The sequence below is a fragment of the Aythya marila genome, assembly GCF_965140915.1.
Source record: "Aythya marila genome assembly, chromosome: 2".
Classification (NCBI taxonomy): Eukaryota; Metazoa; Chordata; class Aves; order Anseriformes; family Anatidae; genus Aythya; species Aythya marila.
In genome coordinates, this window is record NC_139043.1 from 46,188,564 (window position 1) to 46,201,972 (window position 13,409).

General features: G+C 37.9%; 1 protein-coding gene across 1 annotated transcript in view; it reads right to left on the reverse strand.

The window, feature by feature from the left end:
* Positions 1-13,409, reverse strand: part of SACM1L (SAC1 like phosphatidylinositide phosphatase) — a 28,897-nt gene that overhangs the window by 7,532 nt on the left and 7,956 nt on the right. Inside the window, exons 3-12 of the mRNA XM_082753770.1 lie at positions 13,128-13,202; positions 10,504-10,631; positions 9,428-9,577; positions 6,984-7,043; positions 5,541-5,574; positions 3,016-3,117; positions 2,187-2,272; positions 1,899-1,985; positions 1,402-1,470; positions 1,238-1,317 (exon numbers count right to left, since the gene is read on the reverse strand). Coding sequence (XP_082609896.1) covers positions 1,238-1,317; positions 1,402-1,470; positions 1,899-1,985; positions 2,187-2,272; positions 3,016-3,117; positions 5,541-5,574; positions 6,984-7,043; positions 9,428-9,577; positions 10,504-10,631; positions 13,128-13,202 — 871 coding nt within the window. The remainder of the gene's footprint in view (positions 1-1,237; positions 1,318-1,401; positions 1,471-1,898; positions 1,986-2,186; positions 2,273-3,015; positions 3,118-5,540; positions 5,575-6,983; positions 7,044-9,427; positions 9,578-10,503; positions 10,632-13,127; positions 13,203-13,409) is intronic.

The window sequence follows — 13,409 nt, forward strand, 5'->3', positions numbered from 1 at the left end:
TGTTCAGAGAAAGAAGCATCTTTCTAGATTAAATACATACTGCAGTGAAGGTATCAGAAAAATCCACAGGGAAGGGCTGATCTATCAAACTGGCAGCAACAGAGGACTTGCTTTTCTTTTAAGAGAGCTTCCAGCATGCATCAGTCAGGATATTTGAGCACTGACAGGATTTCAGTGCCTGCCCAGAATTCCTCTGCCTTTTTGGATCCAAGCACACACACTGAACTTGCTCACTTACAGAGATACAGCTGTTGAAATGTAACATTCTCCTCTGGCATGAAGCAAGATACCTCAATGGCTCTCTACAAACCAAGTTCTGTTTGAACAGCTTCTCTGCCATAATAAAAATTAAAATCTTGTTCCAAGTCAGATGTTTAACAGCCAATTCATTTCTGATAAAACAGTGCTTAAGGTTAATGGTGTTTGATTTAACATTTATACATATACATTTGCTGTGAACTGCAAGGCATTAAGATCTTCCCCTTAAATTCTCGTAATCCAAAAGCTATTTGCCAATCTGTAAAGGCTATTGATGGGAAGAAAAATCACATACATGCACTGAAGACTCAAGTCATGTAAGTCTGGCAGGTAAATGCCAGTCAAAATTAAAAATAGAAAAAGGAATTTGGCAGTATTAAGAAAAAGTGAGAAACGTTTTTTTTTTTTTTAAAGACACATACAGAGCAGAAATCATCACTACAAACACCCTGACAAAGTTTTACGTATTGCTAGAGAGTCAGCTGGTGGAACTGAGAATAAAGATGCACAGAATTCCACAAACTTTGTACAGCAAAAATATCAATACCAGCCTAGTGCAAGTGTGAGAAGAGCACTCTTTCCAGCTTTATCTCCAATACTCTTTTGCTCACATTTAGCACTCCCCTACTAAGCTAGCAACATAACCAAGCCCTTCTACCAGAAGCTTGTTCTACAGGGTATGATTTCCCCCCCCCTAAAAGCCAGAAGATCTCCAAACCACAGTTCTCATAGCATACCATTACTCCAATGCTGGCATTACCATGACCCTTGACCTCCCTTCTTTGCTTTGTCTCCCCTTTGTCCCATTTCCAGTCCCATGCCTGCTTAGCATTTAAGCTCTGAGGTAGGGGTACTGGTCACATGCAGGTGACTTCATAAAAATAAAACTAACAAACCAGCTATCTGGTGAAAGGATGAAGCATTAACCATTCAGCTCAGTTTTTAAACAGAGGAATGGATCATTTCACTTCTCACGTACTTGACCATTCCATTTGCCATGCTGTTCACCATTTTTGCAAACGTCTGCTCAAGAGGCTTCTCAGAACCCTTTTGGTTAACCTGGAAATAAAGGAAAAATGACAGCATTATTTGTAAGCCTGCCTGAAAGAACAGCCACTTTCTCAGGAAGAAGTGAAAGCATACCAAGTTAACAATCATTTGCTTTCCATAGCTGATTATTTGTGAGTCAAAATGTCTTTGGAAGCCATCCATCTAGAAGAGAAAGGAAATGTGATGACAGATTTAAGATGTAGAGGAATTTCTTGTAAATCACAATCATCTTTTTGATGATACTGCATAGGCAATTCTATAACCAAAAAAATGTTGTTCTCTATTGTGTTAGTATATTCCTGCTTTCACCCCCCAAGACCATGCAGCTCTCCTTAAAGCAGGCATGGATAATGAGCATTGTCCAACTACTAAAACTCTTGCAAACAAGAACCAAAGAGAAAACATTACCCTCACTATTGAACTTTTTTTTCAGGCTCTGAACTTCTCTCAGGTAATACAAGGGTTCTTACTGCTACTTAAAAACAATATTGCCTATTTTTATTCATCTGATTATAAGTCTGCCACCCTATCATATCTACACAAGCCCAGAAATGCATTGAGACCCCAAGACACAACAAGCACTCACATACATGATTTACTGACTTGCTGATCTGTGGCTTTGGTTTATACTTGAGGTTTGGTCTTTGAGACCAGAAAAAAGGAATTGATCCACGGGTCTGAAAAAGAATACATAAATAACTTTAAACAACAAAACTTACAAACTTACTTGCCATTTTAAAATAAATCGGGCTGGTTTAGTTTGTGTGTGCATGCGCATATTTTTTAAATATTTAACCTACAGAAATACAGAAAGACTGACTTATCTATACATGCACATACCCCTTAAGTGAGTCAGCAGCTCATTACACTGACTTTACCTGAACAAATGATGCTTTGCTCCCCTTGTAATGCACAATTTGTTCTGTTTCAACAAAGTTAGCTGCATGTCCTTCTGAATCAATACCTAAGTAGGAGAAAGGTCTCATTAACCACATCAGGCTAGCTGCAGAACAGCAACAACATAACAGCAAAAGGCTTCCTACCCTTCCCCTCTAAACACACAAAAAAGCATGAAAATACCAGGGCTGCCTGAATATGGTAAATTAAAAATGCCTTTAGCAGAAGTTTAACGTGATCTGTACCAAATTGAATTACTGAAGCACAGTTGTGCTTACTGCATTTTGATAATTCCAGTCCTAGAAATTGAATAGGTTAATAGAAAATAAAAACACAAGTGCTTTGACACTACAACATCCATAATTCAGTAGCAAAGGTACTGCATAAACTGACTTATTTCTTCAAAAGCATGGTTGTTGGGACTCACACAGAGCAAAGAAAGTAATTTAAACCATTTCCTTGTTCACTTTTTAACCTGAAACAATTAGAGAACATTGCTATTCAGGGTTTCCCTGGCAGCACCAATGATGCTTTCAGTTTAGTTTACTAGTAGGCCAAAAGGGCTATCATGCATTTGCATTTAACCCCTATCAAGCCAGTAACCTCTAGGAGGCATAAAGAAGAGACAATTTAAAAAAATATATATCAGAACATGCCTCAGTTCCTCATACAGGTTCCTGTTTTTCTTTTGAAGCACTAAAGTCTTGATATCAACTATTTTTATTCAATCCATGGTACAGCAATTGGTCTTAGAGGAAGTAAGATGTTTAAAAAAGCAAATTCCATCTAAAGTAAGATAATTTATTTTACCTCTTACATAGTAGCGTACACCAGCCCTGAAACAGCTTCTTCTGGATACAAGCAGCCAGTCAAAACACTTGCCATTAATAGAACAAGAGTGCATAGTGATAACTGACGAATATCAATAAGGAAAAAAAATTCCAAACTTTCCTTAGGGTATTTTTACATATCAAGAAATAGTCAACATCTAGGAACCAAGCAATCACATTCAAAGAAAACTGGAAACATTTCTCATATCAATAACAGGTAAACATTGAACTTGAGAGAATTTAACTTCTTAGTATCGGTAGGGGCTGCTCAAAATACAGCATAAAGGGCATATCACTGATGAACATACATTGAAACTGCTATAGTTTTTAGGAAGTGGTACTTCCTAAAAGAAGATTAATCTGGTGTTATGGTCCTAAGTATATAATTAAATGGACTGACCTCTGAAGTTCTATTCCTTGCCAACTTATCCACTTTATTAAGCCATCTTAAGTTTGTTGTTCCTACTGCTTTTAACAAAAAAGACCACTTCAAAACTTTACATTAGAGAAGGAAATATCTTAAGACTATTAAACCTTGTACCTGTAAGGTACAATGTATATCACACTTAGAGATTTCAGAACCAGCAGTAAGGTAGACTGGCTTCCACACCAAGTCTTCAGTGTGAGCTTCTTAAGGAAGTATGCTTTCCTGCTCAGGCTACATACCCGAAGTGACAAATGCACCCTAAGACTAAGTTTAAGCAATGAACAAAGACAGGTCATTAACAACCAATTTCAGATTCTTGCTCTGTTCTGCTTACAATTGCCTTTATCAGATTTACAATGTTATTCAATAGAGACCAGCATTCCCCATGAAGTTTCTCCAGGTGAATACACAGGCTTTCATCCTTTGCCACTAATAAGTGAAATCTGTAGCTTTAAAATAAGCACAAGACTGAACCAGGCAATTTCTGCAGGCAGCAGTGTTAGCATACCATATCGGAAGCAATCAACAGAACCTCACACTAATATAAAATCTTTCTTGGAAGGAAAGAAAGGCTGCAAAGCCCAAACAACTTTAAGCAATCCAAAACATTTTGCTCTCCAGGAATGTAATGTAATATTCATCACTTTGTCTGTAGTCTGTCTCAACTTAAGTGTCAATTTGCTTATTAACTACATCCACTCTAAAAATGAAAAGACATAACTTACTGTTTTTAGAGTTGCCTTTTTTTTTTTTTTTGGGGGGGGGGGGGGGGGGGGGGGAAGGGGAAAAGGGGAAGTGAGAGGGAGTAAGGAGAGAGAAGGGGGCAGCAACAAGGGAAATACTAGTGCCAGTTTAGGCTTCAGCTGATCAAAGTCTCAATTACTCAAGTCCATTATTTCTCATCACTGCAAGACCAGAACCCTGGTCTGGATAGCTGAACAAAATATATATAGAAAGAGATCTTTGATTTGATTTTAATGAATTAGCTTGTAGTGGCACTATTACAGTTCCGCTTAAGGCTCTTCACAGCATTTCCAGCACTAAAAACAGTTTGAGTTCTTGGGTTCTCTAACATGTTTGGTTATATATGAGCAGTACAGCACCATGTATTACTCATGCTAATTATTTATATAGTGAAAGTAGGACAGAGGAAGGTGTTAATTGCAGTCTGCCAATTGCTAATTGCAATCCACCCAGACTCTTCCACCCAGGACCTGCAGAAGCAGGATACGGATTGGGTTGTTTTGACAGTTCCCTTTTGCTATCTTGCCTTGCCTCTCCAGCTACTCCCACAACATTTTTCATTAAATGAAGTCACAGGAAAGAAGGCCTGGAAGTTTGCCAGTTGCTAACAGCCCTACCAGAGCAACTGATGCAGCCTGGAAGCCATTCATTCCCTGCACACACCTGAGCTGCCTTTGCAGCAGAAGAGATAAGGAGAATGCTGCATAAATTATTGTCCTCTCCTTTTCATGCTGCCAAGTCAGAAGCAGGGACTTGCTGTTGATCACTCGCTGCATGAAGAACGTTGCTTCCAAAGAGCACTAGGCCTACTCGCAGGACTACACTCCCTCTCAGAAATAAACTCAAGACTGCTTTGCTAAGAAGGCTGCTACCCAAAGTGTGGTGCAGGAAGAGCAGCCAGCTAGGAGAAGCGTTCCAGGAGCCTTCAGCACAACTACTCATCTTTTTATTCAACAGGAACATTCACAAGCATTCCTGAAGTCAACACTATTCTCCCTTATTTTAAATCCAGTGTAAATGCTAAGTGTAGGTATTCTTACAGCAAGATGAGAAACACTAAGGCTGATGTAGGAACACTTCTGATATTCATCTTAACCTTTACTTCCTTAAAAACAGTTATGCAAATTATGCCTGTAAAAATAAGTATATTAGATCTTAAAAGCAGAATATCCAGATGAGTTACCATGCAAATGAGCTCTCAAACTACATGTAGCGTTCATATCTGAACAGATTACAGCCCAATTATGATATGATGTTGTTACATTGCCAACATCAAACTCCTTAGCAAACAAAGCACCAAATTCAGCATTGAGCTTCACAGCATAAAAGGATACATCCATGCATCACTGGTGTAGCAAACCTGTGGATCTGAAACAAAGAAGAAAACCCCACACAATGTGTTTTAAAAATATTAAACAGCCAAAAAAGATTACTAACTAAGGTTTGTCTAAGAGTTTAAGATAAATCTACACGGCTGATACCCTTTACTTTCTATTTAGGAGGCAGTAATTCTTTCAGAGAAAAGTTTAAAGACAGAAATAAGCTGCTTTTTTCTATAGAAGGCATTTACTTGTCTACAAACATGCTAGATATAAACCAGCCCACACTGAAAACCTTTTATTTGCTGTGTCTCAGCGGAAGGAAGGAAGCTGAGATAGCAGTTCGCAACACAAGACTTCAGTAAGGAATAGTTCTTTGTGATTAATACTTGAAATGCTTCTTCCAGTATATTTCCCATCCTGCCACACCTGAATAACTTGCTCTTTCAATTAAGTTTAAAATTAAAATTTCCCAATGCTAGAAGTCAGAATTTCTGCATCTCATTACCTGCAGCTGTTACTATGGCAAACCACTTGTAGGCAGCATTAGGTCACACTTCCTCTCCCTCTTCAACTTCCATGTCTTGCCTCCTACTTCTGTTTTCACCAGCCAGCCAGTTAGCTTTCTTTGCTCTTCCCACCACAAGTTCTCTCTCACTTCCCCAGCTTTGTTTGTATAACACCATCTAAACCATCTCCCCATTCATACGCCTTTGGAAGATGCACAACAGCTCTTTACTCATTCGTATCTTCACATTCCAGAAGCAGTGCACAATTCAGCCTTTTCAAACAGCGCTTAACATAAAAGCACATCTCCACAGGTTACCAAGACAGAAATAGAAACTGCATCATGCACTTGCATAAATGGGAAGTACAGATGAAGAGAAAAGCTTGCTGTAGTGCAGACAATTCCGTAAGTTGAATACATTTCTAAAGCCTCTAGGAGGAAGGAACTTGGATCAGTCTGGCCACTGAGGTACTACAGGTGCAGTCACGGTCCTACACTTGTATTTGCTGGACTAAGTGAATTCAGAAGTTACGTTGTGTTAGTCTCTACTGGAAATATGAAGAATATAAAGTGTCTTAATCAAGTGTCAGCTTTATGACCTACTCAACAGGCAAGCAGAGTTTAAACTGCACTCAGAGAGGTGAGCTGAACCTTGCTTATACCTAAAGAAAAGTTAGTAGTTATACTTCAAAAAGATACTGTGCTGACACCATGCTCATGTAAACTGAAAGCAGACACCTCTAAGAGTCAGCTTTACTGTGTGTGCTATTGAGGACACTGACATAAAGTTGGAAACTTAAAAGTAGAAGACTGTCACTGTGTTCAACTAGAAGATATAACCAAGTTATGCTAGATTTCTATCTGAAATGAGAGAATTATAGGAAAATGTTGTATATTTGTAGTAAAAGTATATTCATCTTGTATCAACATAATCAATACAAAGGGTTTACCTCTGGTTGAGCAGCAAATTCTCTAAGAAGATGCCCATTCCACACGAACCGTGGATCTGCCTGCACCAAAAAAGAAAAACCACAATAAATTATGCTTTTAGAAACCCTCACTTGTTTAATTCAACATAAGGGTAATACCATTGTAACCATGCACTATGCAAGTTTAGATGTTTAGACAGATGTGCATGGAGGTGAAACACCCTTCTTTCACTACTACCATTCATATATCTTCAAATAGAAATCTGACTAAAGTTAAAATTGTTAGAGAACAGTTCTCTCCTATCTTTGAGCGGGGTGTTACCAGACCCTTCAGATGTGCTAAGCCATTAACAATTCAGCTGTAGCATCAGGAAAACATTCAAATTTGTTCTACATAAACAAAGCTCAAATAGATTACCCCAAATTAAGAACAATAGCAAGGTAACATCCCTAAGGCGAGCAGATAGGGAGAGCGTTTATTACTGCATGCAGAACTCCTTATAATCCTGAGAATCAGAAGTTGAACAATAGTTGTAGCTGAAGAAAATATATTTTTAGCTGCATAAATGATTCTCTTCAACTTCATGCGTTTCCTGTTCCCAGTTCACATCAAGGACATCTTGAGCAGGTTGCTGAGCACATTCCAAAAAACTAGCAGATTAGTCACCAGTGACATTTGCTGCAGAACACAGAGCAGGCTCTAGGGAGATGGCACAAATCTCAACTCTAAGATGAGGCGGGCAAGACAATGTATCAATGAGGATGAGGATAATTCAAGCTCAGTGTTGGAATATTCCTTGATCTAACAGAAAAAGATAAAGCTATCTGCCAGAAGATACCACAAGTACTAGTCGAAGAACATGGCATGATGTGTTACTGCCCTCATATTGGGGCTGTTTCCTTCTACTAGGACTGTTAAGGACCCCCACACACACACCCCAACCACAGGCCAGGCTTCTTTTGCAGAGGTGAGATGGAAACGCCTGAAATCACCAGTCTGTTGTTAAACCAAAATACTGCAATAAGGAGTACAACACTGCATTAAAATGGTTTTAGCCAACTAACATCTGAATTTACTTCAAAGTCTTTAAGAAAAGACATGATTCATCTTTCAAGCAACCTTCTAAGGTGCCACAATTTTACAATAAACCAATCTTTTCATGTCAGCAACTGCTCTTCCTTGCATGAGGACCACATGAAAAGCATTTGATAGTACAAAAGAGTCCCTAGTTATAAACCGGAATTTTGTTGCTTAAGCTTTAGAAAGAACAAAATGAACTGCTTCTCCAGAGTAGACAGTTTCAGCAACGAAGAGGCAACATTTTGGTGACTCTACTGCCAATAGAAGAAGAAAGTGTTTTTCACTTACAAGGTTTCAGCATTTTATTGCTTAGGCAGCTTAAACCTTGTTTATGCTGCACTATACAGTTATTTACCAGAATAAGAATTCTGGAACTCTGGAAGCACAATACAGTTTTAACTCTATTGTGTCTGGCTGTGTGGCTCTGCTGTCTTTAAGACAACAACATATTAAATCCATGCTTCAAACGTAAGGAATCAGCATAGTTTATATGCTGATATAGAATACCAGTGCCAAGAGCCATAAACTTGCAGTTTTGTTCCACATTATCCTGGAATAATAGAATACAAAGAAAAAAGATACCTTTCCCCACACATACACTTGTCCCTCCTCCCCATTGCAATTAGAAGTGTTTAATATTGAAGGCAGAGGCAAATTCCATCTCAAGTTTTTTTTTTTTAATTCATTTAAATCAGACATCTCAGAAAGCACTTCTAACCTGCCTGATTTAAATGTCTGACACCACATTCAAACAAGTTTCTAAAACTTGATGTTGCTAACAAGCTATGAAACTCGAATGGATGAGTATGCTCAGCTGTAACGGTGTGGACACCACAGTAACAGACTTCTGTACTGAAGCAGTACACACCAGCAATTCCCAAGCTTATTCTAGGAACACCATGAAGCAGACTTGAACTATAATTTTATTTAATCTACTTTGCACACTCGCTTGCTTGCTTTTTGCTTCCTACTCTCACAGCTTCTTAATCAAGAGAACTGCTCCAGCACAGCTTGACTGACAAGATCAGAGATAGTATAGCTTACAGTTTAGCAATATAGAAGTGGGGGGGAAGGGAAAACGCTATTATAAGATTTGTATTTAATCAAGACATGAATCCATTTCACAAATTCAATGATTAAAATAATAAAGTCATTTTTACTTTAAGTGAGGGTCATGCTAAACAATAGCAGATGGCATTAGTGCATATTAGGTTACTGTTAAAAAAAAAAAAAAAGAGCATAAAGTTTAGGCTCAAGTGTAATGGGGCAATCTCATCCTAAACTTTTTGTAAGCTTTTAGCTTGTGATTTAATGCCAACCACAACTTATGCCATGCAGAACTGATTGACAACATCTAAGAGAGATACGAAGATGAAATACTTACCCTCTCCAATAGGCTCATTTCCTGGAACTCCGGGCTGGTGTTGGCTAACCGTTGCAGAGTGTGTGTTAAATCATAAGTTGTTGAGAAGTAAAATCCATCCACACTCAAAACATGACTAAGCATTGACAAAAATACTTTGTTGTCCTGTAACTGTTGAGAGGAAAAATAGAAGTTGTTATTCATTACTGTCAAAATACCCTGCTCTTACAAGCTAGTTCCCCTGAAAAATATTTATTTAAAAAAAGACAAGATGGGAATGCAAAAGAAAGGCTACAAAACTTACTGCTAAAATTATCCCAATAACTAATGTGTTCTGATTCATACTGATTAATCTCGTTCCTTTCCCGAAAGAAGAATCACATTCCCTTTCAGCTCCGATGGTTAGACATTTATCTACTCTTTATCAATCCACAACATATCTATTTTTAAAAACCTTCACCCTTTTCCTCCCTCTCAAAATCAATTTGTCCCTGCTGGGTAATTATGTAATTGAACAATTCCATAAATTAAGCAATGTAGATAATTAGATGTCGGTAAGGCAGCTTATTTCAGAGACTGTAAGAAGAGTAAAGCTAAGAGAAAGATGCAACAGGAAGAGGGTTGTGGTTTTATGACTGGCTTGGGAAGACTGCTTTGTAACAGCCTGCACAAAATGCAGCACTAGAACACCTCTGCAGTACAGCAGGCAAGCAGAGCCTTCGTTAAGGCCCTGAGGGGAGGAAAAATGATAGAGGATTCAGGAACAAGAACAGATACAGCACAACAGACTACCTCATCCTACCATATTCTACCATCCTAAAAGGGGGAAAAATGCCCAAGACACTGGTCAAACTCAATGGGATTGATACTCTAAATTGCACAATGTTAGTTGGTTATCTCAAATGACATCACTTTATATACATCCACACCCAAATATTTCAACAATTAAAGTGGTCTGAAGAAATCAGAATAAAAGTATAGTTAAAAAGAAATTCTGAGAAAAAAAACAGCTTTTGTAGTTTCATTGAATTAGGCCCTGTGGTAATAAGGATCAACATAAGCAATTCCTCCCCACCCCCCAGTCAATCCACTTCTACCTGAATATCAGTTAAGTGCAGCATGGTCTTCTTGTAGGAGAGGATGTCAAAGTCTGTCGCTTTCCAAATTGCATGACTGAAAATCTCACCTACTTTCTTCTTTTTTGTTATTACAATAAGATACGTGCCTATAAATCAAAAAAATTAAAGTTAATAGTACTTTTTTTTAATTTTAAGAAAAGTAGCCTAGAACCATAGCAAAAAAAACAAAACAAAAAAAAAAACAGAAACCAATAGGGAAGAGCAAGGTTTCTTCACATTCCACCTAGGACTTTGTTTCTGTTCCAGCCCCTCGGTGCTGTGAAGAACAAACACACTTGCTAAGCTACCAAGCTTCTCTGTATTCCCAGATCTTTAACTACTCAGTAAGTTTAAGGAATTTACAAAATGGACAAGGAGAAACAAGTAGTCAGCTACAATTACTAGAAGTTTGATCCAAGCTTTTAGCATTTCAAATGTAGAAAGTGGCCAATGGATCTGTGCTTCCCAAATCAAGCTCAAGGCAAGTCACAGACATACCAGAAACATGCTTTAGGATTCCAGAAGCCTCCTCACCTTAGGCTAAAAAAATTGTTCTAAAAGGTTCAAAACAGAGCAGAGTAGGGGTTTTGTTTTTAATAATTTAAGAGGGCAAGTCTACTGGTTGCCTGGTTGCATAAGTAACAAAGCGAAAAAGAACCTACATGACACTACACTCCAAGCAACTGATTTACACTTGCTGGAAAATGCAACATAGCTTTATTTTGGTGCCACCTTGTTTCTGAAAAGATTTCTTGAGACAGTACACTGGCAGAGAAAAAAAGTATCTTTCATACATCATATAACTATTAAATGTTTACTCCAAGCTTCATTTGAATAAACCAATACACAGGCCACGCAGAAGCACAAAACCATAAAATCTAGTGCTTCAGTAAAACATTTAAAAGAAAACAATGGCTAAACGTACAGCTTGCAACATGAATTCTTTCTGCTTTGGCAATTAGATTTTTTTTTATTCCTTTACCTAGAGATACAAGTTTTATGAGCAGGTTAATTATTATATCAAGTATCTAGCCTATTTAGTCAGTTGAAGAACAAGTCCTCACCCCACTTTTTTTTTTTTTAAAAAAAAAAAAAAACAACTCCCCAGCTCTAGTTTTATACTATTTGTTTTGGTGGAATATTCAAGCACTTAAGAAGCCTCTAGTATGCTTGCATCAAGGTGTAAGTATTGCTTTTGGTTGGTATGTCACAAGCATCCAGGTATCTTACAAAACAGGGCCTTTTGTTCACAACTTTGCCACAAAGATGCTGTACAAATATAGGCATTTAATCCAACATGAATGTTCAATATTGTCCTTCCCTGTTTGAGTATGTGGCCTTTGCTTTGAGATTTCAAACATTTCAGATACTATTCCATCACTTTTTCCCCTCGTGCTCTAATAGGGGAAGAATATTCATGCCTGTTAGAGATGCTGCACTGCTGGATATTGAACCAGCCTTGCAGTCACCAGATAACAGTGAAATGCCTAACCATGCTTAGCTAAACATTAACTGATCCAATCTGTAGCTGACAGCTGTATTTGACAGCGCCAGGCTTCGGGGAGTGTGGGGGAAAAACAGGCTACAGACAAAAGTTGCATGTTCTGGTGCAATATTCAGTCAGATGAATGAAAGTCATCACCAAACCTCAAGTTTGGGAAATTTCCCTTTGGGGCAGTGCAATTTTAACACAACCAGGGCTTGCCAAGCGTTACACTGCTCTTGCTCTGCAATTCTTGTTCAGAGTATGAGCATATCAAGTTGGATTGTTTAATCCTGTCAGAAGTCACCGTATTTAGCACAGTGAAACTTTGTTTCAGTTGAAAATACCACAAAGATCAAACTTAATTCTTTTCCGTATATGGAGGCCTTCAGTCAGTATTTTCCTTATTACATCATTTTTCAGACTATGTTAGTTTCAATCTCTTAAAAAAAAAAAAAAAAGTCTACCACAAAAAATCTTTTGGGTAACAGTGATTACTCTCCTGGAAGCTTGGACCTCATGTATCATATTCATTTGTAGCTGTGACTGTTTATATCCAAATACTGCTAATATGAAATCAGGACAGCTTGTTCTTACCTTATCCTGTAACTCCCTAGAATTTTCTAATTGAAAGAAAACGGATGAATTGCAACAATGCTGAATTTCCTTCAGATTTGTAAAAGTTTAAATACATTCATTACCTAAAGAGCTGCATCCTAAAGACTCTATCACTCTGTCACTCTAGTTATTTGTGCATCAACATTGACTTGAAGTCAAGCTTCACAACAAAATACGCGACTGCTGCATTAAATCCTCCAGCTAAGATGAAAACAGAACTTCATCTACAGTTATGACAGATATTTAAGAACGCATTTCAGTTGCATGCAAATATCAACAAGCTGTCAATTACCCCTATTTTTAGAGCAGCTATGGATTTAAGAGTGTCATGAACATTCATGTCAACTATATTTGGAGATCTCCATCCTCCAGCAACCACAAGAAGCCACCATGCTGAATAAAACATACCAGGTACCCACAAAGACTATTTTTGTCCTTAAAGCTTCCTTAGCGATGTATTTTCCCCACGTATTTTTGATGAGTGCAGTTCTGCTTTGCTTACCTGCCACCAATCGTATTGTTCCCAAGATACCATATATAGGCCTTGTAACAGCAGAAGGGGGGACATCTTTTTTAACTGGAAAAAAGAGTCAGAAACAAAACATATCAGAATTTCAGACTGTTTTGTGACTACATTGGAAAACTAGGTCTGTCAAAGCTTCTTGGCCAAATCAAGTTTTGCCTGCATTGGAAGCAATGCATCAGAATTTTAATGGCTGATAGGGAAAAAAATGATGTGGAAGCACTAACACAATTTGTTATTTTGTTTAATCAAAGTAGTCAT